At 34.9% G+C, this 23394-nt stretch overlaps 1 protein-coding gene across 6 annotated transcripts in view; it reads left to right on the plus strand.

Moving 5' to 3' along the window:
* ZC3H13 (zinc finger CCCH-type containing 13) overlaps window positions 1-23394 on the plus strand; it is a 96860-nt gene that overhangs the window by 39316 nt on the left and 34150 nt on the right. For all 6 annotated transcript variants that reach the window (XM_034665193.1, XM_034665195.1, XM_034665196.1 and 3 more), the window contains exons 8-9: window positions 2309-2506; window positions 20466-20776. In XM_034665193.1, coding sequence (XP_034521084.1) covers window positions 2309-2506; window positions 20466-20776 — 509 coding nt within the window. The remainder of the gene's footprint in view (window positions 1-2308; window positions 2507-20465; window positions 20777-23394) is intronic.

Genomic DNA, 23394 nt, shown 5'->3' on the forward strand with positions numbered 1-23394 from the left:
GAGTATGAGAGTCTTTTCTTATTAGTTAGGCCTGGAACTGGTGTATATGACCTCTACTCATATTTTGTGGCCAGAACTTGGTCTCTTGGCCATACCTGATTTTAAAAAAGTCAGACATTATGGTTCAACAGTGTGCCAAGGACAAAATTTAGTAAATACCTAACTAGTCTCTGTCATAGAAAGTAATGTGAAAGTACAGTTTGTATCAAGAATTCCTCTGTTATTTTATCTTTAAAATAATTTTTTGATAGTAACTGTTGTTTTTGTCTTTTAAGTGGAAAATATTCAGAAATGTAGGCATTTGTCTCTTATCTGTTAGATACATTAAAAGTTTGTGTTATCTCATAAATATGTAATGAGAGATGTGGCTAGTATGGTTCGTAGCAGAAGACAAAGGTGAAAAATAGATTTGATTATATTTTAGTAAATTTTCTCGCAACGTAGCTAATCCTATCTATGATAATAAGAAATAGGGATAAGGACTAAGAGAGTTAAATTTCCTGAATGCCCACTGGTCCGTTGATTTTTTTTTTTTAATCTTTTTAAAATTTTACTTGCAGTTTTGAGGAAGGTGCTGTCCATTACCTTTTCATAGCTAAGGAATCATGGGATTAGAGACCTCAAGGTTATAGGACGTAAGTTCTAGGATATAGACTTAGGTCATCATTTATAAAAACTAATACATAGTGAAATGAGTAGCTGGTGAACCAGATATATGAAAAGAGAGAGCTGCTTCAAAACTCAGCACCAGACTAAACAGTGTTGGAGAAAACAACAGATATAAATAATAAATTCATAATTTTAGTACAATTTGAGAGACTAATTGTCTTGACATGAGACCAGTTGACACAAAAATTAAAGCAATCTGTGAACAAAAATATTTTGGGAGAAAAACAAGTTTTAAGAAACTGAAAAGAGCAGAATAATGAGATTGCCAAATTTGGAACAAGTAGAATGAGTGCTTAGTGAATTTGAAGACATATTTGGGACACTGGAAAGCAAAAGGAGAGATGGAAATAATAGAAAAATAAGACATGGTGGAGAGATCAGTAGATGCAGTAACTATAATAAAGCTAACCAGAGAGACTTTGGCCACTTGGAGAATTGATGAAAAAAATTTTTTAAAAAATTGAACTGAAAGACTTAAGGTTTTCGATTGAAATGGCTTACTGAGTTCTGGAGAAGGTTTAAAAAAAAAAAAAAACCTGGATATATCTTGGTGTGCATTGTTTAATTTTCAAGGAAGAATGTCTTATAATCATCCCAGCTGAAAAACTGTGTAACATGCATGGGGAAAAAGAAATGGACTCTTTTGTATTTTTCATCTGCAACACTAAATGTTATAAAATATTATAACAACATTTGTAGAGCTCTGAGGGAAAAAGATAGTAACACCAAAATGCTGTATCAGTCAAGTGGCTGTGCAGATATGAGGTAAAGACAGACAATTTTGAATATATAAGAGGTCAAAGTTATACCATTTGGATAAAATTATTTAAAGTGTCAAATTAAAGAGGATACTCTACACCCAGTAATCACTTCTAGGTAGATTAAATGTGAAAGGTAAAATTCCCAATTTTGGGGGGTGTTTTTGTAATCTTAGTATTGAGAAAGATTTCTTAAACAAGACTCAAAGATTTAAATGAATGTTTACTAGCAGTGTTTAGGATTTCATTTTTAGATGATGTAATTTTGCATTCTTTATCATAAAAATGGAGGCCACCTAAAAAATTTACCAATCTGAAACTGTTTAAAGAAGTTATGGAGCATATCTATTTGATGAAATATGATACAGTGTATAAAAATAATTATCTACATGTTTTTTTTTTTGTCATAGAAAAGATACCCATGCTATGTTTAGTACATAAACTTTTATGAAACATAATAGTATTGGGGGAGGGAGAAGAGACATAGAAAAACTGTGGGCATATATCCAAGTTGTTAACAAGGGCTATCCTTGGGTAGTGGAATTATACATGATTTTTATTTTCTTCATCTACTTTTCTATATAAGCTTAAATTCAGTTCATGCAATTGTCTTGTTACTTCTTTTTCTGAAAGAATCTCTTCCTACTCCACCGCTATTTTTCTCAGAAACCTACCCTTTAAAATTATATAAGTGGCAAGTGAAATTAATCATTTGCTCGTTGCTGTCTGTTTTTTCCTGGATGTTGATTACTAAGTAATAAAATAGCAAAAGGCGAGGAATGCTACCATTTTTTAAATGTGCTTTGTTAAAATGAAAGAAATACCCATTTGACCTTCCAAAAGTATTTGGACCTCTGATGATAGCTTTGTATTACCTTCAGGAATTCAAAAGGCAACCAGAGTAAAAAGAAAGGACCTCGAACTCCTAGTCCTCCCCCTCCTATACAGGAAGATATTGTTCTGGGGAAAAAATATAAAGAGAAGTACAAAGTAAAAGACAGAATAGAAGAAAAACCAAGAGATGGAAAAGACAGAGGACGAGATTTTGAAAGACAAAGGGAAAAAAGAGACAAGCCAAGGTAAGTAGGATTATATGTTTTTAACCTTTTGTAGAATCTAAAATACTCACTTTTCAGAAGCTTTTTTTAGGCATTACTGTAGTAGATTTTTTAGTATTTTAGAACTCTGTGTATGTGTATTTAGTAATTCCCATGTTGAGTTAGGGATGATTCAGTAAACATTACCTTAAACATCATAAAATAATGAAATTTTTTATCTTAATTGTTTTTAAGTGTACAGTTTAGTAATGTTAAGTATATTCATATTGTCATGAAACAGATCTCCAGAACTTTTTTGTCTTGCATATCTGAAATACATCTGAATATCCCCAGCCTCTACTAACCACCATTCTACTTTCTATGAATTTGACTACTTTTAGGTACCTCAAATAAATAGAACCATTTTGGTTTTTTGTGACTGGTTTATTTCACTTTGGATAATGTCTTCAGGATTCATCCATGTTGTAGCATGTGACAGGATTGACTTGTTTTTTAAAGCTGAATGATATTCCACTTTCTGTATATCCATTCCCCTGTTGGACATATGGGTTACTTCCCCTTCTTGGCTATTACGAATAGTGCTGTGATAAGCATAGATGTGTAAATATCTCTTCAAGACTCTTCTTTTGATACTTTTGGATATATACTCAGAAGTGGAATTGCTGGATCATATGATAGTTCTGTTTTTAATTTTTGAGGAAATTTCTTACTGTTTTCCATACCAGTTGCCTCATTTTACAATCCCACCAACAGTCTACAAGGGTTTCAATTTCTGCACATCCTCACCAACACTTGTTACTTTTTTTTGGGCAGTAGTCACCCTAATTGATGTGAGGTGATATCTCATTATGGTTTTGATTTGGCGTTTCACTGATGATTGCTGATGTTGAGCATCTTTTCATATGTTTGTTGGCCATTTGTATATTATCTTTGGAAAAATGTCTGTTCTCTACCCAACTTTTAATTGAATTATTTGATTTTGTTCCTGAGTTTTAGGAATCTGTTATATATTCTGGATATTAACCCCAAATCAGATACATGATTTGTATTTTCTCCCTTTTCATAGGTTGCCTTTTCATTCACTCTGTTGATAATGTCCTTGATGCACAAAAGGTTTTCAGTTTGTTGTGATACCATTTGTCTATCTTTGTTATTGTTGCCTGTACTTTTAGTGTCATTTCCAAAATATCATTGCCATCTCCAGTGTTATAAAGATTTTCCCCTATGCTTTTTTTGTGTGGGAATTTTACAGTTTTCATCTTACACTTAGATTTTTAATCCCTGTGCAGTTAGTTTTCGTACATGGTGTAAGATAAGGGTCCAACTTCATTTTTTTGCCTGTAAATAACCAGTTTTCCCAGCACTGTTTTGTTTATTTTTTTTATAACACTCTTTTGTTTATTTATTTATTTATTTATTCGACAGAGATAGAGACAGCCAGTGAGAGAGGGAACACAAGCAGGGGGAGTGGGAGAGGAAGAAGCAGGCTCATAGCGGAGGAGCCTGATGTGGGGCTCGATCCCATAACGCCGGGATCACGCCCTGAGCTGAAGGCAGACGTTTAACCGCTGTGCCACCCAGGCGCCCCTCCCAGCACTGTTTTAGAGAAGACTGTCTTTTCCCCATTGAGTGTGGTCTTGGCACCCTTGTTGAAGATCATATGGCCATATGTGCAAGGATTTATTTCTGGACCCTCTATAGTACTCCACTGGTCTGTCTTTATGCCAGTACCACACTGTTTTGATTACTTAGCTTTCTAATACATTTTGAAATGAGGAAGTGTGAGTTCTCTCACTCCATTCTTCTATATGAAAATTATTTTGGCTTATTTACATGTCCCTTGGAATTCTGTATCAATTTTTGAATGAATTTTTGTATTTCTACAAAAAATGCCATGGGATTTCAGTCGCAATTGTGTCAGATCTGTAGGTCACTTTCAATAGTATGGACATCTTAACAGTATTAAGTCTTCTAATCCATGAGCATGGTATGTCTTTCCACTTATTTGTGTTTTCTTTAATTTCTTCCAGTGGTATTTTGTAGTTTTCAGTGTACAAGTTTTTTAACTCCTTGGTTAGGTTTATTCCTAAGTGTTATGTTCTTTTTTTATGACGCTATAACTGGAATTGTTTTCATAATTTCTTTTTCAGGTTGTTCATTGTTTGCATATAGAAACAACTAATTTTTGTGTGTTGATTTGTGTCCTGCAGTTTGGCTGAATTTATTCAAATAGCCCCCGTGCACACATGCATGCATGTAACCTGCAGGGTTTTCTGTATTATAAGATCCTGCCATCTTTGAATGGAGATAATTTTACTTCTTCCTTTGCAATTTGAATGCTTTTCATTTCTTTTTCTTGCCTGTTTGCTCTGGCTAGAGCTTCTAATACCATGTTGAAGAGAAGAGATGAAAGCAGGCATCCTTACTTTGTTCCTCATCTTAGAAGTTTTCAGTCTTTCACCATGGAGTATGATGTTTGCTGTGGACTTTTCATAAGTTGCTCTGTTATGTTGAGATAGCGTCTTTCTTTCTTAGTTTATTGAGTGTTTTTACCATGAAAAAGTGTTAAATTTTGTCAAATGTTTTTTCTGCATTTATTGAGATGATCATGTGACTTTCTTAACTCTTGAACCATTCTTGCATTCCAGGAATTAACCCACTTTGTCATGGTGTGTAATCCTTTTAATGTGTTGTTCAATTTGATCTGCTTGTACTTCGTTGAGAATTTTTACATCAGTATTCATCAGGAATATTTGTCTGGTTTTCTTGCAGTGTTTTTGTCTGGCTTTGCTATCAGGACCTCATAGGATAAACTTGGAAGTATTCTCTCAGACTCTTTAGTATTTTTGGAAGAATTCCAGAGGATTAGTGTTAATTCCTTTAAATTTTTGATAGAATTCATCAGTGAAGCCATGTGATCCTAAGGTTTTCTTTTTTGGGAAATTTTAGATTACTAATTTAATCTCCTTACTCATTATTGGTCTGTTCAGATTTACTGTTTCTTAAATGGGTCAGTCTAGGTAGGTTGTGTGTCTAGGAATTTATCTATTATTTCTAGGTTATTCAATTTGTTGATATACAGTTTTTCATAGTATTCTCTTATAATCCTTTTTATTTCTGTGGTATCAGTTGTATTGACCCCACTTTCCTGATTTTACTTATTTGAATCTTCTTCTTTTTTTTCATCTAGCTAAGGATTTGTCAATTTTGTTGATCTTTTCAAAAATCCAACTTAGTTTGGCTGATTATTTCTGTTGGTTTTCTGTTCTCTGTTTTGATCTCTGCTCTAATCTTTATTATTTCCTTCTACTAGTTTTGGATTTCGTTTGTTCTTTTTGCTGTTTTTTGAGGTGTCAAATTAGGTTGTTGATTTGAGATCTTTCTTATTTTTAATGTACACACTTATAACTATAAAATTATTTTTAGCACTGCTTTCGCCGCATCTCATAAGTTTCGTATGTTTTCATTTTCATTTGTTTCAAGGTATTTTCTAATTTTCCTTGTGATGTCTTCTTTGACTCATTAAGAGTGTGTTGTTTAATTTCCATATATTTGAGGATTAAATGGCATAATGCTTAAAAAATAAAGTACTCAAGTATATTCTTTATTTTCCTACTTTAATAATAAATTTGCAGTATAATAATATTTAAAAATGCCTTTCTGTTTGCATGTTTTTCACTTGAGCAAATTGATTTCTGTTTTTCTCCATTGTGATCAGAAAAGATACTTTGTGTGATTTCAGTCTTGAATTTGTTAAGACTTGTTTCATGGCCTGAAATGTGGTCTGTCCTGGAGAATATTCCGTGTGCACTTGAGAAGGATGCATATTCTACTACAGTTGGGTGGATTGTTTTTTATATGTCTGTCAGGTCCAGTTGATCTGTAGTGTTGTTCATATCCTCTGTTTCCTTATTGTTTTTCTGTCAGTTAATCAACATTAACTTGTTGGTATAAATGGAATTATATAAAAGAGCCAGCCAGTGAAAGAGCTGAGACCCTTCTGAAAATCTGTTCCTTTTAAAATTAATAGTGTTTCAAAATTTAGAGTTAAGTCACTGCATTAACTAATTTAGATTCTATGTACTTTAATAAATTCTTTGTCATAGCCAATTTTTCCTCTGTTCTAACAATAGTACTTCTTAAGATCTATTTTCAAAACTGAGAAATTATAAATTCTTGATTTTTAAAATTCATTTATTTAGTGCTACTTAAGAGCAAAATTTTTAAAAAAAAATTAACTTGAAGGTAATATTTTTGTGGTTCATAAGATTTATGAAATGCTTACAGATTTAATCGGAATGCTTTTTCCCTATTCATTTTTTAAAATTAGTTTTCAAATTTATCCTTTAATGAAATTAGTATTTCCTCAGGAAAAAATGTAACTCTTTATAGAGTTCTCTCAGTCTTTTCTTGTGGAGTTACAGTGTATTGGAAAATGCACAAGCCTTGAAGTTATACAAATAGGAACTTGTATCTTGGCTCTGCCAATTACATGATGTAAGACCCTGAATAAATTCTTTGTTTTCTCTGAGCCTCTATTTCTTCAACTATAAAATATGCATGATACTGCCTCACAGGGTTGAGGTGAGGATTAAATGAGATAATGCTTTAAAAACTAAGCAAGTACTTAATAAATATACTGTCTTCCTACTTTAATGATAAATTACAGTGTAGTGATATTTAAAAGTGTCTTTCCATTTGCGGGTTTTCACTTAAACTACATAGGTAATAGAATGTAGACATAAAGATATTCTTTTATTTCTGATACTTATGCAGTATCATATTTAGAATCAGCTGTTAGTAATAAGGACTCAATGTGGGGGGCTTAAGTACATAAAGCAATAGTTACCAAACTCTGCTGCACCTTGGAATATGCCTGGGAATCTTCAAAAGATATTAATTCCTGATTTCAGTCCCCAGGTATTCTTATTTAATTAATATGAGGAGCAGCCTTGGTGTCCATATTTTTAAAAGCTCATTGGGTGATTCTAATGTTCATCAGAGTTTAGGAACCATAAATTGGGGTTTATTCTCTCATATAAAGAAGCTCGGAGGGAGACAGTCCAGGACCTATACACTGTTCATTCCAGTCATTGGTGATCCAAGTACTGTCTGTCTGCCTTGTGCATGCTTCCTTTTTCTTTTCTTTTGTTTTATTTTTAAAGATTTTATATTTTCATTTGAGAGAGGAAGGTGAGGGGACCCGGGGAGAGTGCATGTGCACAAGCAGAGGGACCAGCAGAGGGAGAGGGAGAAGCAGATTCCCCACTGAGCAGAGAGCCAGACACAGATCCCAGGATCCTTGGATCATGACCTGAGCCAAAGACAGACACTTAACCGACTGAGCCACCCAGGCGCCACATGCTTCCTTTTTAAGGGTTATCCCATGGTTTAATATGAAGACTGATGACTTAAGACATTCCATCCATATTCCAGGCAGCAGAAAAATTATGAAGAGAAGAAAGCCTTAATTTTCCTGGAAGTCCCAAACACTATTTCCTGTTACGTCTATTGGCTAGAAGTTAGTCACATGGCTACATCTAGCTATGAGCGTATCTTAGAAATGTAATCCTTTAAAAAAAGAAAGAAAGAAAGAAAGAAAGAAAGAAAGAAAGAAAGAAAGAAAGGTAATCCTTTAGCTGAACAGGTAACTGACGCAAATAAAATTGGTTTTACTAAGAAGCAAGGAGAGAATGGGTATGGGATAGCTCATGGCAGTCTCTTCTATACTCACAAGATACCATTTCTGTTCATGTTATTAAGTAATGACATGTTATTAGATTGAAAGCAGTGTTACCTGCCACTTTATCTGGAAAGCCTTGTGAACTGATATTTGTAATATTATTCAGGATAAATTACCTACCTAGTAATAAGCAGTTAACATAGCTTTATAATTAAAAGTTCAACAAAACCCAGTCTTCGTCTGCAAAATAGATTCTGATGATAAGCTTAGTCCTTTCTTTGTCTTGGTAAGAGATCATCTTTTCTTACTTAGATGAATCATTTTTTTTTCTCTCCCCCTGTGGTGACTTGATTTAGAAGAACCAGAATGATTCTGTGAACCATTGCTAGGACCTAGCAACATTGTGCCTTATTGGAACAATAACGGAATGGTTAAGTGGAGCACCCACAATTCTCGAACATATTTTCCTAAGATATATTCTGTATTTTATTCAATCTAGTAGGTATGTTTTTGAAAATGACATGCAAATCAGATATAAATTATGTTAAATGTTCTTACTGATTTACATTTTAAGGAGTTTTTATTCTTTAACGATTCTTGGTATTTTCAATTTGTTATTTTAACCCAGAAATTTCTGAGAGGTGATTCTTAACATATGTCTGTGGATACTTCACCATTAAAATAGTTACATGTTTTGTATTGGGAGGAATTGGGTATTGTATAGGTTGATTTCTTCATTTTGCAGTGTTTCTTCCTAGCTGCCTCCACCAGGAACAACATTGGTATGCCTAGGACTTACCTGTTACTTAGTATATAGAAAAATCTGACCTTGGTTTATTTTGTTTCTCTAACGAATTGAAGCAGCAGAACTAGGAGTACTGGAGAACTGCATGGGTAACTGACTGGAGTTCTGAAGCCATATTTGACATGGTTGAAAAGGGACATTTTGATTTAGGAGGAGTTAATTTGTTTTCCGGGGTGGTTTTTTTTTTTTTTTTTTTTTGAGGTGGATCTCTTATTTTAATATGTCCCCATTACTTTGAAGGAGAACTTAATAATTCTAAAACCAAATACTGTATTAAGAATCATCGTGATGCTTTCAGATTGGTGGGGTATGTAATTAAAGGCTAAATTCATTTTGGAGAAAATTGCCCTTTAAAATTAATTTAGATGTTATTATGGGCTTATTCAGAATATTTTGGTTATTAGGATGTTATATGCTAAGGTAAAAATATGCAAGTTCATTTATTCAGTTATTGAGTATAGGGTAGGCATTGTTCTAAAAGCTGGTGATACAGCAGTGAACAAAAATCTTCTCGGAAGCTTTGTTACTATAGGTAGAAGTAATATAGTAATCACGTGTATGGAAAACAATTTTTCTCTGAATATGGATTTTCTTTCTTTTATTTTTCCCCAAGTAAAACTTACAAGGCCTATTGGATGTAGGGGATTACTTAAATTTCTTAAGGATTGTTCCCTATTTATTTATACAAGAGGATGCATACGTGTAGGACAGATGATGCAACAAAACCATATGATCCTATGGCTTAAGTCTCTCTCCCTGTCTTTTGCGTCTCAATTTCATAACTTTCTAGATCAGGGACTCCTAACCTGAGATTTATTGGTAGATTTCAGGGGATCTGCAAATTTCTTGATTTGTGGGTAAAATATTGCCTGTGTGTGTTTTGGTGAGAGGGAAGGTACCCATTTCCTCCCAGAAACAATCATGATATTCCCCCTCTATTTGTCACTGATCCGTCATTGAGAATTTGAGTACCTCTGCCTACACCTTCATTGGCCACATCAACTTTGTGAAGAATATACTCTCAGAATATTTGTTAATTTAATAGCACTAAGTTCTGTCATGTTTTGAAGTGGAACAGCGTCTTCCCACTTGGCTGGTAGACTTTACTGAGCTATGATTTATTTATGCAGCATTGATCAAAACCTGAATACCACTTGTTTATCCAAGAAAAAAAAAAAAGCCTTATGGGTTTTATCACTCTACTTTTAGAAAATGTAGCAATTTCCCATTACATTTTTGTAAAGCAAACTTTTCATGACTCGTTCTGTACAGAAAATAGTAAAATCTTGATTACCCGGAACTCAGCAAAATCATTTTTATTCTGTAATTTGTTTTAGAAAAGGTGCAAGTCACAGGAAAATTAAGTTCAAATTAGGTATTTAGTCAGAAAATCACTTGTGAAGGGAATGTTTTGTGGCAGTATTCCTAACCTGTTACATCTAGATAATCCTGAAGTGGAATTTGCGGTGGTATTTCAGTGGACCTGTAATAATCTTCTTCATTAGTGAAAATCCATATTCTGTATGCTTTGTTGAATTAGGAAAGTGAACCAAGTTACTAGTGTACTTTAACAACAAAGGCTTAAACAAACACAAACTTTCTGGATAGTAGTTAACCAGAGGAGTTAGCTAGCAATTGTGTATAGCTCATTCTGCTGGACATTTGGTAAATATGGTTTTATTGATGGATGGTAGTATGTTTTAATCAAAATGCTAGTATGCAGAATTTTGTGGTTAAATGAAAAGATAATATTGAGAGCATAGCTAATCACTTAAAAAAAAAAACACTTCATTATAATTACCTGAATATAGAAATCTACTTACTTCTTAATAGTACAAATGCCTGCATGATGAGTCTTACCCAGCTGTGAAAGACAGATGTGATCATTCAAAATTTGTTGGCTTTGACTTCAATTTAGGAGAATAAGCAAATCACCATCAATATGACAGTCTTATTTCCTTTCGATTATTGCACACATTTATCAAAATAATTAAATCAGAATGTTTCAGACCTTTGATGAAGAATATTATTTATTGGATTTATTCGGTATTTACCATTCATGTACATGTATCATGGTCTGAATTGGCGAATCTCACCCTGTGGCAATGAGCCACAGGACAAGGAAGAATTCATTTGTGCACCAAGCATTTTCTGTAGACTGAGTTATGGTTTCTTAAGTAAATGTGTACTGATGTTGCTGGACTGTATATAGAGGATGGACAAATGTTACATTAACATTATATTTTGGAATATTTCATACACATAGAAATACAATAGTATAATGATCCTTTTATATCCATCTTTTTCATGTATATCGCTATACACCTCCCCTCCTCCAGTATTATTTTGAAGCAAATCCCAGACATCTTAATATTTCACCCATATGTATTTTAGAATATATCTCCAGGAGAGAAATACACTTAAAAATACATAATCACCACACCCAGTATCACACCTAAAAGGAAAAAAAGGAGAATAGTATAACTTTAAAATATAAATTTTAAAAGTATTGATGATTTTAATATGTTTTATAGCATTTTCCTAATTAATGGGTATTAACACAAATAATATAATGAAGGATATGCAAACCTTTTAATATTAAAATGGGACCTTTGTGTTCAGGTTGGTAATTGCTTATCTGAAGCATTAATCTTTTTTTCTGCATTTAATCAAGCCCTGTGTGTAGACCTAAAAAGTGTTTTCGATTTAGGCTAGGGATGTAAAATTAAGGCACATAAAGAAATATGTAACATAGCTGAATATATTCTATAATATGCTAAATTTATGGTAGACTTGTGTTAAAGATGAGTTTGTTTTATTTATTTACTTTTTTTTAAGTAAGCTCTATGCTCAACGTGGACCTTGAACTCATGACCCTGAGATCAAGATTCACATGCTATACTGACTGAGCCATCCAGGTGCACCAAAAATGAAAGAGTTTTATAAATATCAAAATAACTAAGTTACATTGGGGGAAAATAAGCAATTTCACGATTAGTCCAATTGATTAAATCTTGGGCTCTCTTTCATGGATGTGATATTGGGAAAATTTGTTGAGCTCACTAGAGAACTTCCCGTTTTGCAGCCAAATCTAGAATGGTATTTATGTCCCTAAAAATTGTACTTTTACCTTTTGTCCAACACGCTTGGTGAAATTAGAGACTTGAGAGGGAAGTTGTTCTCAAATAGTTTCAGAGAGGTTTTTCAGCATCAGGAGGTGGTTGGGAAGTTTGGTCCTGTTCCAATAATTGCTACAATCAGAAGTGTATACCACGGTAAATGGAGGCTGGAAATTCAATCCAGTAAAAATGTGGGGCTGCCTTGTATGTAGTGAGATTAATGAAAGACCCCAAATTTGCACGAGCAAAATCCATCCCAGTCTGGCTGTGGTTTGATGCCATCTGGTGGTAATTGTTTCACTAACAGTTACAAATTTGTTTTACAAGTACCATTATATATTTATGAGGAGACATCTTTCAAAAAATTTCTACAGACAAAAGTATTCTCCTGTTTTGGTAGATTGTTCACTTAGAAATCATTCCCCTTCCAGGGAATATTTATTACCTGCTTCAAAGGGACAGCAAACTCTAGGTTTAAAAGAAATCATCACACAGACGCATTTTCTTTCTCCATCTTACACTTATTTAGACAGGAAAGATATTGCTAGATTAATTTTTTTTATTGTATTCTTGACACGACGTTAATTTAGCTTCAGGGGTACAACCTAGTGATTCAACTTTTCTATACATTATGCTGTGCTCACAAGCGTAGCTACCATCTGTCACCACACAACGCTGTTACAGTACCATTGACTATATTCCCTATGCTGTGCCTTTTACATTCCATAACTGGAAGCCTTTATCTCCCACTCACCTTCACCCATTTTACCCATCTCCCCCTCCATCCCCTCTGACAATCATCAGTTTGTTCTCTGTATTTATGGGTTTGTTTCTGCTTTTTGGTTGTTTATTTGTTTTTGGTTTGTTTTTGTTTTTGTTTTTTAGATTCTGCATATAAATGAAATTGTGTGGTATTCATCTTTTTTTCAGTCTGACTAATTTTGCTTAGCATATTACCTTCTAGGTCCATCCATGTTGTTGCTAGTGGCAACATCTCATTCTTTTTTTATGATTGAATACTATTCCATTGCATATATATACCACATTTTCTTTATCTGTTTATCTGTTGATGGACACTTAGGCTTCTAATAGTTGCTTGGTGGAGTCTTTAGGGCTTTCTGTGTATAATATCATGTCATCTACAAAAAGTGACATTTTAATTTCTTCCTTACCAATTAAATGCCTTTAATTTCTCTTTTTTAAATTTAAATTTTTTAATTTTTATTTTTTAATTTAAATTCAATTAATTAACATATAATGTGTTATTGGTTTCAGAGGTATAGGTCTGTGATTCATCAGTCTTATAAAATACCCAGTACATCGTGTGCCCTCCTTAATGTCCATCACCCAGTTACCCCATCCTTCCACCCCTGCCCCTCCAGCAACCCTCAGTTTGTTTCCTATGATTAAGAGTCTCTTTTGGTTTATCTCCCTCTCTGGTTTCATCTTGTTTTATTTTTTCTTCTCTTTCCCTATGATCTTCTGTTTTGTTTCTTAAATTCCACATATCAGTGAGATCATATGATAATTGTCTTTCTCTGACTGACTTACGTTGCTTAGCATAATACCCTCTGGTTCCATCCATGTCGTTGCAAACGTCAAGATTTCATTTTTTGTTGGCTGAGTAATATTCCAGTGTGTGTGTGTGTGTATGTATGTATACACCACCACATCTTCTTTATCCATTCTTGTGTCGTTGGACATCTGGGCTCTTTCCATAGTTTGGCTATTATGGACATTGCTGCTGTAAACATTGAGGTGCAGGTGCCCCTTCAGATCACTACGTTTGTATCTTTGGGGTAAATATCTGGTAGTGTAATTGCTGGGCCATAGGGTAGCTTTATTTTCAACTTTTTGAGGAACCTCCACACTGTTTTCCGGAGTGGCTGCAGCAGCTTGCTTTCCCACCAACAGTATAAGAGGGTTCCCCTTTCTCCACATCCTTGCCAACATCTGTCATTTCCTTGTTAATTTTAGCCATTCTGACTGGTGTGAGGTGGTATCTCATTGTGGTTTTGATTTATATTTCCCTGATGTGGAGCATTTTTTCATGTGTCTGTTGGCCATTTGTATGTCTTCTTTGGAGAGATGTCTGTTCATGTCTTCCGCCCGTTTCTTTTTTTTTTTTTTTTAAAGATTTTTATTTATTTATTTGACAGAGATAGAGACAGGCCAGTGAGAGAGGGAACACAAGCAGGGGGAGTGGGAGAGGAAGAAGCAGGCTCACAGCGGAGGAGCCTGATGTGGGGCTGGATCCCATAACGCCAGGATCACGCCCTGAGCGGAAGGCAGACGCTTAACCGCTATGCCACCCAGGCGCCCCCCGCCCATTTCTTAATTGGATTACTTGTTCTTTGGGTATTGTTTAATAAATTCTTTATAGATTTTGGATACTAGCCCTTTATCTGATATGTCATTTGCAAATATCTTCTCCCATTCGGTTGGTTGTCTTTTGGTTTTGTGAACTGTTTCCTTTGCTGTGCAAAAGCTTTTTATCTTGACGAAGTCCCAGTAGTTCATTTTTGCCTTTGTTTACTTTGCCTTTGGAGACATGTCTAGCAAGAAGTTGCTATGGCCAAGGTCAAAGATGTTGCTGCCTGTGTTCTCCTCTAGGATTTTGATGGATTCCTATCTCATATTTAGGTCTTTCATCCATTTTGAGTTTATCTTTGTGTATGGTGTAAGGAGATGGTCCCGTTTCATTCTTCTGTATGTGGCTGTCCAATTTTCCCAGCACCATTTATTGAAGAGACTGTCTTTTTTCCATTGGATATTCTCTCCTGCTTTGTCGAAGATTAGTTGACTATAGAGTTGAGGGTCCATTTCTGAGTTCTCTGTTCTGTTCCATTGATCTATTTGTCTGATTTTGTGCCAGTACCATACTGTCTTGATGATTACAGCTCTCTAATAGAGCTTGAAGTCCTAAATTGTGATGCCACCAGTTTTGGTTTTCTTTTTCAACATTCCTTTGGCTATTTGGGGTCTTTTCTAGTTCCGTACAAATTTTAGGATTATTTGTTCCAGCTCTATGAAAAAGTTGGTGGTATTTTGATAGGGATTGCATTGAATGTGTACATTGCTCTAGGTAGCATAGACATTTTAACAATATTTGTTCTTTCAGTCCATGAGCATGGAACATTTTTTCCATTTCTTTGTGTCTTCCTCAATTTCTTTCATGAGTGTTATATAGTTTTCTGAGTACAGATCCTTCGCCGCTCTGCTTAGGTTTATTTGTACGTTTCTTATGGTTTTGGGTGCAATTGTAAATGGGATCGACTCCTTAATTTCTCTTTCTTCTGTCTCATTATTAGTATATAGAAATGCAGCTGATTTCTGTGCGTTGATTTTATATTCTGCCACTTTGCTGAATTCCTGTGTGAGTTCTAGCAGTTTTGGGGTGGAATCTTTTGGATTTTCCACAAAGAGTATCATGTCATCTGCAAAGAGTGAGAGTTTGACTTCTTCTTTGCTGATTCAGATGACTTGTATTTCTTTTTGTTGTCTGATTGCTGAGGCTAAGTCTTCTAGTACTATGTTGAACAGCAGTGATGATGGTGGACATCCCTGCTGTATTCCTGACCTTTGGGGAAAAGCTCTCAGTTTTTCCCCACTGGGAATGATATTTGCCGTGGGCTTTTCATAGATGGCTTTTATGATATTGAGGTATGTTCCCTCTATCCCTACACTGTGAAGAGTTTTAATCAAGAAAGGATGCTATACTTTGCCAAATGCTTTTTTTGCATCTATTGAGAGGATCATATGGTTCTTGTCCTTTCTTTAATTAATGTGGTGGATCACATTGATTGATTTGCCAATGTTGAACCACCCTTTCAATAAATCCCACTTGGTCGTGGTGAATAACCCTTTTGATGTACTGTTGGATCCTATTGGCTGGTATTTTGGTGAGAATTTTTGCATCCATTTTCATCAGGGATATTGGTCTGTAATTTTCCTTTTTGGTGGGGTCTTTGTCTGGTTTTGGGATCAAGGTAATGCTGGCCTCATAGAAAGAGTTTGGAAGTTTTCTGAATGCCTTTAATTTCTTTTTCTTTTCTGACTGTTGTAGCTAGGACTTCCAGTACTATGTTGAATATTAGTGATGAAAGTGGATATTCTTGCCTTGTTCCTAATCTTAGAGAAGAAGCTCTATTTTTCACCACTGAATCTATTGTTGTTGTTGTTAATTGTGGGTTTGTCATGTGTGACTTTTATTATGTTGAGGTATGCTCTTTCTAGAGCCACTTTGTTGAGAATTTTTATCATAAATGGATGTTGACTTTTGTCAGTACTTTTTCTGTATCTGTTGAGGTGATCATAATGATTTTTATTCTTTGAGATCGTGCTAGATTTTGAATGAAATGTCCCTGCCTAAAACTTCCAGTGATTCTTCTTCATGCTTATAATAAAATCTGGAAAAAAAAAAAAAAGGAATAAAGTCCAGGCTTTTACCATCACCTACATGACTTCATATCATCTGCCTACTCCCTGGTCTTCTCTTATGTAACTCTTCACTTACGAATTGTAGTTACCCTTGTCTTCTTAATGTTGTTCTCATATATCGTGATTCCTCCTGCCTCCTTTGTGGTTGCTGAACCCTCTGCACGGCAAGTTCTTTCCCTAGATTGTCAGCTCTTGGCTCAAATTTCATCTTCTCAGTAAAGGCTGTTTCCTTCCAAGCATCCTAAAATTGTCCCCCTGACTTTTTTTTTTTTTTTTTTGGACCTAATAGTTTCTATTTCATTATCCTGTTTTTATAGACTTTGTTGCATTAACTAACTGAAATTGCTTTGCTTTCTTGGTGGTGGTCTACTCTTAGACCATGTAGTTAAGACAGACTGGTTTTCAGTCCTCTGTCTCAGTTATCTTAGGGTTGTTGTCATAAAGATGAAATGAGTTAATACATGCAGAGCATTAAAACAATGGCATGCACAAAGTAACAATATATGATGTGTTACCTGCTACTGTTATTGATATTATCATTATTATTGTTATTATGTTAGTGGTTTTCCCTGTCTTCTTTATTTCTGTGTTCCCAGTGCCAGAAATAATGCTTGGAGCATAAAAGGTGCTCACTTAATATTTGCTCAATAAATTAAAATGACTTTTTTATATAAGCATATGTTTCTTATGTAAAATAATAAAGCCTAAATATTTCTGTGCGTGCAATCTGTATCATGTTATGTTGCGTTTACCACTGGAAATAGTTGATTTTGATAGTGTCCATAGTCCATTTGTTTTTTTTTTTAAAGTATACTTTGCATGATGATTTTAAAAAGGTGAGTTAAAAATGTTAGTTATGAAGGCATATTTTTATATTTGAGAAACAGAAACCATTTACTGAAAGAAAAATTGGTATTAGTAATTTTATGAAAGTCTGGGGTAAGCGTATTGGTTTGTAGGTGAAATTATTGTATCTTGAATGAGAGTTTTTCTTTTTAAACTTTTTAACCTTTCACATGTTTTCCCCAAATGAAATATACCCTGAATATTCTCATCCCACATTTTGTGCTAATTATAGTAGCATTAAAAAACTTTTGATTAGAATTAAATCAGGCTGAAGATTGGCTTTCCCTGTGCTATAAGTCACAGTGCTCTTGCTGACAGTGTACAGATTTTGTTCTTTAAGGTATTGAGCTTCTCTTCATGCAATAATAAACTCTTTTCTCTGAGTGTCAAATGTCCCCTCTTTTTTCTCCTCAGACAAGAAACCAGGCAATTCTAAAGCCTAAGAATAATCTAAAATTACTGCTGCAATAGTTTTTTATATAACTTTAATATACCTCTGCAATAGTCTAAAAGCCAAAGTACTAATAATTTTGGTCAGATTTCAAGACAGTTTTATTTTCTTCCTTTCCTATGTATAGAATGAACATAGACCCACGTCCAGTTATGCTGACATCCATAATTTGATGCATCTTGTTTTGGTAACAGACCCTCTGTTTTCACTATCCTTTAGTCATCAGACCTTTACAAGAATAATAACAGGAAAATAAAGATGCTCTCTTAGCCAGCTTGTGCCGCTATTACAAAATACCATAGACTGGAATGGCTTAAACAACAGACATTCATTTCTCACAGCTATAGAGGCTGGAAAGTCCAAGGTCAAGGTTCCAGCGGATTTAGTTCCTGGTTCATAAATAGTTGTCTTCTCACTGTGTCCTCACATGGAGGGGAGAGAGTAAGCTCTGGTCTCTTTCTTTTCTTGTAAGGATAGTAATCTCATGGGAGCCCCACCCTCAGGACCTCACCTGACCAATTATCCCAGAATGCCTCCACCTTCAAATACTACCACGTTGGGGGGTTGTATAAATTTGGGAGGACACATTCAGTCTATAACAGATGCTTTTAAATTAAACCAACTTTTCTTAATTTTTTTTTTCTTGAAGGATGGGTAAGAAGAAAAATACTGAAACTGTAACTTGACAAGGCATTGGCCCTCTACCTTAATTTGACAGGTTGATTATCCTAAGCTTGAACTGAAATTTTTACTCCATGCTATTGATACCATATTTGCATAGAAATGTGATTGAACTATACTGTGTTTTTTAAAGATAGTATTATGAATTATTTTATTTTTTAAGTTCTGTGAACTGATCACCAAAGAAGGGGTATTGCAGACTTTTTTGAAACAATTTTTAGTATGCACAATAAATAAAACTAACCAAAATGTCCGTTCAGTGGAGAGCCACATTTTTTATCAATTTAGAGATTTCCAAATTGACTAGAACCTGATGAAATTGCAATTGGAACATACCAAACAATAATCATTCTAATTCTCAATCTTGCAGTATTTTTCTGTTCAGTAAGATGCATTTGAATGACCATTGATCATAGCTGGTTTTCCAAATTTGGGTAAGACCCTATGAGCATTACTACTCATACCTGTAAGTAAATACATTTCTATTAAGAGTCACTTAAATTATAGTGGCTTATGGCTAATTTTTTTTATGAAAAGGAAATAATTTTTATGAAACGTGTGAAAGTTTAGTGGAATTACTGAAACTAGAATGTTTAGTTAGCTGTTTTAGTCACCTGTTATCCAAAAGGTGTTTTTGTTTATTTGCTAAAATCCTTGTTCTGCAAAATTCTTTTCAATATATTGGAATCACTTCCCTGAATCAGTAACACATATTTTATGTATTTGGCGCTTTTATTGATAAAAGGTCTACTGAGGCATCATTTATAAACAACATAGTTTTCAACAAAGGGTGATTTTGCCTTCCTGGGGACATTTGGCAATGTCAGGAGTAATTTTTTGTTGTTAGGTACGGGGGTGAGAGGGAGCGTGGTACTGGCTTCTCGTGGGTAGAAGCCAGGGATGCTGCCAAACATCCTATGATGTACAGGACAGCCCCCAGTACAATTAGTGAATACAAAACGTCAGGACCACCAAGACTGAGAAACTGAGAATAGTGATTTTGCCACCATTGCAGATATTAAAAAGTATTTATCATAGGCACTGAAGGTAATTCTAAAATACCTGGACTAGGACTCCAGAATGTTTTTGAACAAACATCTAGTCTTCAGAATGATTGAGGAATAGGATACTAATCTGGATATGTGGTGTCTGGAGTGTTATTTTTTAAACCTTAGTCCTGTTTCTTTTTAGTTATTGCACAAATGTGTGTATTCCAGCTTTCCATCACACACACATTTTGCATATTCAGTATAAACCAGGGCCCGGGATTTAACAGACTGTAGGAGTGATTCACATGTGCTTTGTGTGGTTTTAAGTTGTTTCTCTGGAAGCAGTGAAAGAAGGTGATTTGAAGGGAGTAGAAGAAGCCTTCCTTAAACCAAGCCTTGTGAACTTAATCTGCGCTGGCCAAAAGTGAAGGCTGGTTATTTAAGATAAAGACAGTATAGACAGTATGTCCTTTCCTTAACCGTAGCGTTCTTTCCCCATCCTAAATCTCGACCTAGGCAGTGCGGACTTCAGGTTTGGCTTAGCTGATGGTGACTTTTCCCTTTTCCCAGAGCCTTGAATTACAGGCATTCTCACAGGCACTTTCTATTTAGATCTTCTAATATGTTTTCTCTTTAGCCTCTTGTGGTTTCCTGCCTCCAAGTACCTATTCACACTGTCAGAGCTATTATCTCTGATAAAAGTGAATTCCGTACTTTAACTGAGGCTAATAGTCTCTCTGTTTGCGCTCAAGGAGAGTGCTCCTTGGAGCCAAAGCTTGGGAGCAAGGCAGTGCATATCTCATCTAGAACTGTGGCCTCAGGCTGACTTAAAATCAATCAGATCTTTAAAAATTAACTTCTTATTATACAGCATTGTGAATTGAAATTTGTCCTGGAGTTATGATTCACACTTTTAGCTCTAACTTTAGCGTTCATTTTATTTTTTATCGTTGCTTTTCTTTACAGGTCAGCTTCCCCAGTAGGACAGCATCATTCTCCTATATCTTCTAGACATCACTCATCTTCCTCACAATCAGGATCATCTATTCAAAGACATTCTCCTTCTCCTCGTCGAAAAAGAACTCCTTCACCTTCTTATCAGAGGACAATAACTCCACCTTTACGACGCTCTGCTTCTCCTTATCCTTCACATTCTCTGTCTTCTCCTCAGAGAAAGCAAAGTCCCCCAAGACATCGCTCTCCAATGCGAGAAAAAGGGAGGCATGACCATGAACGAACTTCACAGTCTCATGATCGGCGTCATGAAAGAAGGGAAGGTATGCACTGTACTTCATCTGGATTTCTTTAGAGTTCTTTAAGTATTTTCTTTATTAAAGAACCGGACATTCAGATTTATTGTCATAATAAGGGAAAGAAGAAAATTGTGCTGTATTAAGTCTTCTGTAACAGAAAAGAGGACAGTAAGAGGTGCTTTTAATGACACAGGAACATAAATTATTAAATGTACATAAGTGGGCATTTTTGTGTATACTGAGGTAGTGCTTTCTTCAGTTAAGATGTTTCATGTGAATACACTCAAGTTCTAGAAATTTTTGGCTGTCTGATTCTTAAAGCATCCCTCTAATTGCTTAGTTGATTCTTTAAAAAAAAAGAAGTGAAGGAAAGAAATGGTCGGTGTAAACCACGTGATCAGTTTTCTAGGTGTAACTCAAGAAAGAAGGAAACTTGCAAAGCAGTTTTCCTTTCTAGATCCCTGAGAATTAAGTTAACTTTGGATTTGCTACTCCTTGTTCAAGCTGAGATGCTATTATTATCTGGCGGTACAGTCTAATAGCTCTCATCTCTTTCTGTACTCCTTATCCAAGCTTCTTATCCTTATATATTTTAAGGTTTTTTTCCTAACTTCGGAGTTGGTGTTTAAACATAATGAATACTCAAATACTTGCTTGCGTGTTGAATTTAGTTGTTCTCTTCCTATCAACAGTGCAATAATTAATCAAGTTCTTTTATTCAAGAAAATGATGAATGCCCAGGTAGGGACCAGAGAGAGCATCTATTGTATAGAATTATTTATTGTGTACCTCTTTGGAACCAGAACAGCACAGCAGTATTTATGGAACCATTGGTAAGATAGAAAAATTCTCTGAGCACCTGTCTATTAATTTTAATAAGATATTTAACTAGAGTCGACAGGAATATAGTGTACATTTAATGACTACTTATTGGATGAAAACTCTTTAGTGGGTTTGAAGTCTGCTTTGAAATAATAATGAGGGGAAATAGTATGCAGTTGAGTCTTACAAGAATTTTTTTTGTGCTAAGAGTGGCCTGTGTTACAGGAAGAATCCATTTAATAATAAACCATATGTGTTTAGTTTCTTTGTAAAGAAGATGTTTCTTTAACCTTCCGTATAAGAGATGTAGCAGATGTTTGTTCCTCTATTTAGATGTCATCTTCTGAAATAAGAATAATTTTAGTGGAAGAATGGGGAGGTAGGTAAAGAACAAAATATAGTAACTAGATTTGAAAAGACAGATGGAATCATGGAAAGGATCTGGTACTGAGTGAACGTATTTTTAGGCACAGTTGGCATTAGAGGAGGACTAGAAGTCATAGATGAGCACAAAAAGGGATGGAAACCTGTCAAATCCTTGCTTACTGCCTCTGTTCTTAAAGGGACATTTGGGGATAGAAGCATCTGGACAATGTAATTAATTATCTGGAGAGATGAGTTATTGTGAAAATCTAGGGGGTCTTGTGGATGGATAGGTGTTTGGGTGCTTGAGAAAGTCTGTAGGCCTAGCCACCTGGGACAAAGAGAAAAGAAGGTAAATTTACAATAGGCATACGGCTGCTATATTGCTAAAATAGCCTCATCTTGAGGTAGTCCAGAGTGTCGGAGCAATACATAAAGGAATCTGATTTAAAAACAAGGCAGTATTTGTTTTCTGAGTTTCTCTTGTTAGTCCTTTGACTTCATATCAGATTTATGCTGTAATCAATTTATGCCCGTTCTAGGCAGATCTAAAGAATAGTTTCTATTCTTTGCAAATTCCATTAGGTATGGGGTTGCCTAAGCTATTTAGGCTCTGGACCTCTTATTTCTTCATTTAGACAATGACGTGGTTGAATTAAGTAATCAGTGAGTTTCATTTCAGCTTTTTAAAAACTAAAGTTCCTTTCTTATTTTTCTTTTTTTTTTTTTTTTTTAAAGATTTTATTTATTTATTCGACAGAGATAGAGACAGCCAGAGAGAGGGAACACAAGCAGGGGGAGTGGGAGAGGAAGAAGCAGGCTCATAATAGAGGAGCCTGATGTGGGGCTCGATCCTATAACGCCAGGATCACGCCCTGAGCCAAAGGCAGACGCTTAACCGCTATGCCACCCAGGCGCCCCCCTTTATTATTTTTCTATGAAGTGTTAGAAAATGCTTTAAGGAGAGAAAACTTTAGAGACGGGAGTGATTCCAGTAAACAGCTCAAGAAAAGAGAGGGTGAATAACAATATCTCTTTGCCAACCAGCTTACTAACTGTCGGCCACTCTTAAATGCTTCAAGTACATTTGAGGTGGTCCTGGATGGTCTAGTTTGGCCTAATACTTGGTAGAGATGACTAAAGTCACTGTGTACCTCTGGATCTACAAGTAGTTTCTAAAAAGTAAGCCATCAGTGATAGGAGATCAATTTATTTGTTTCAGTTGTTTAAGATAAGTATGGGTAAGTTGGGGCTTGGGAAGATCCTAATCAAAGTTTACCTAAATCAAGAACATAGTTATCCAAGTGTTAATAAAATTACCTTTGGAATTGTAGCTTATGGATGGTTTTGATTTTCTTATTTGCCCATGTTTTCTTTTTTTATTTTCTGCCAAAAACGTGAATTACCATTTTTAAAAAATTTTAAGCTCTATATTTATGTGTATTGTCTAGTTTCTC

Source organism: Ailuropoda melanoleuca, chromosome 7 (genome assembly GCF_002007445.2).
Source record: "Ailuropoda melanoleuca isolate Jingjing chromosome 7, ASM200744v2, whole genome shotgun sequence".
Taxonomy (NCBI): domain Eukaryota; kingdom Metazoa; phylum Chordata; class Mammalia; order Carnivora; family Ursidae; genus Ailuropoda; species Ailuropoda melanoleuca.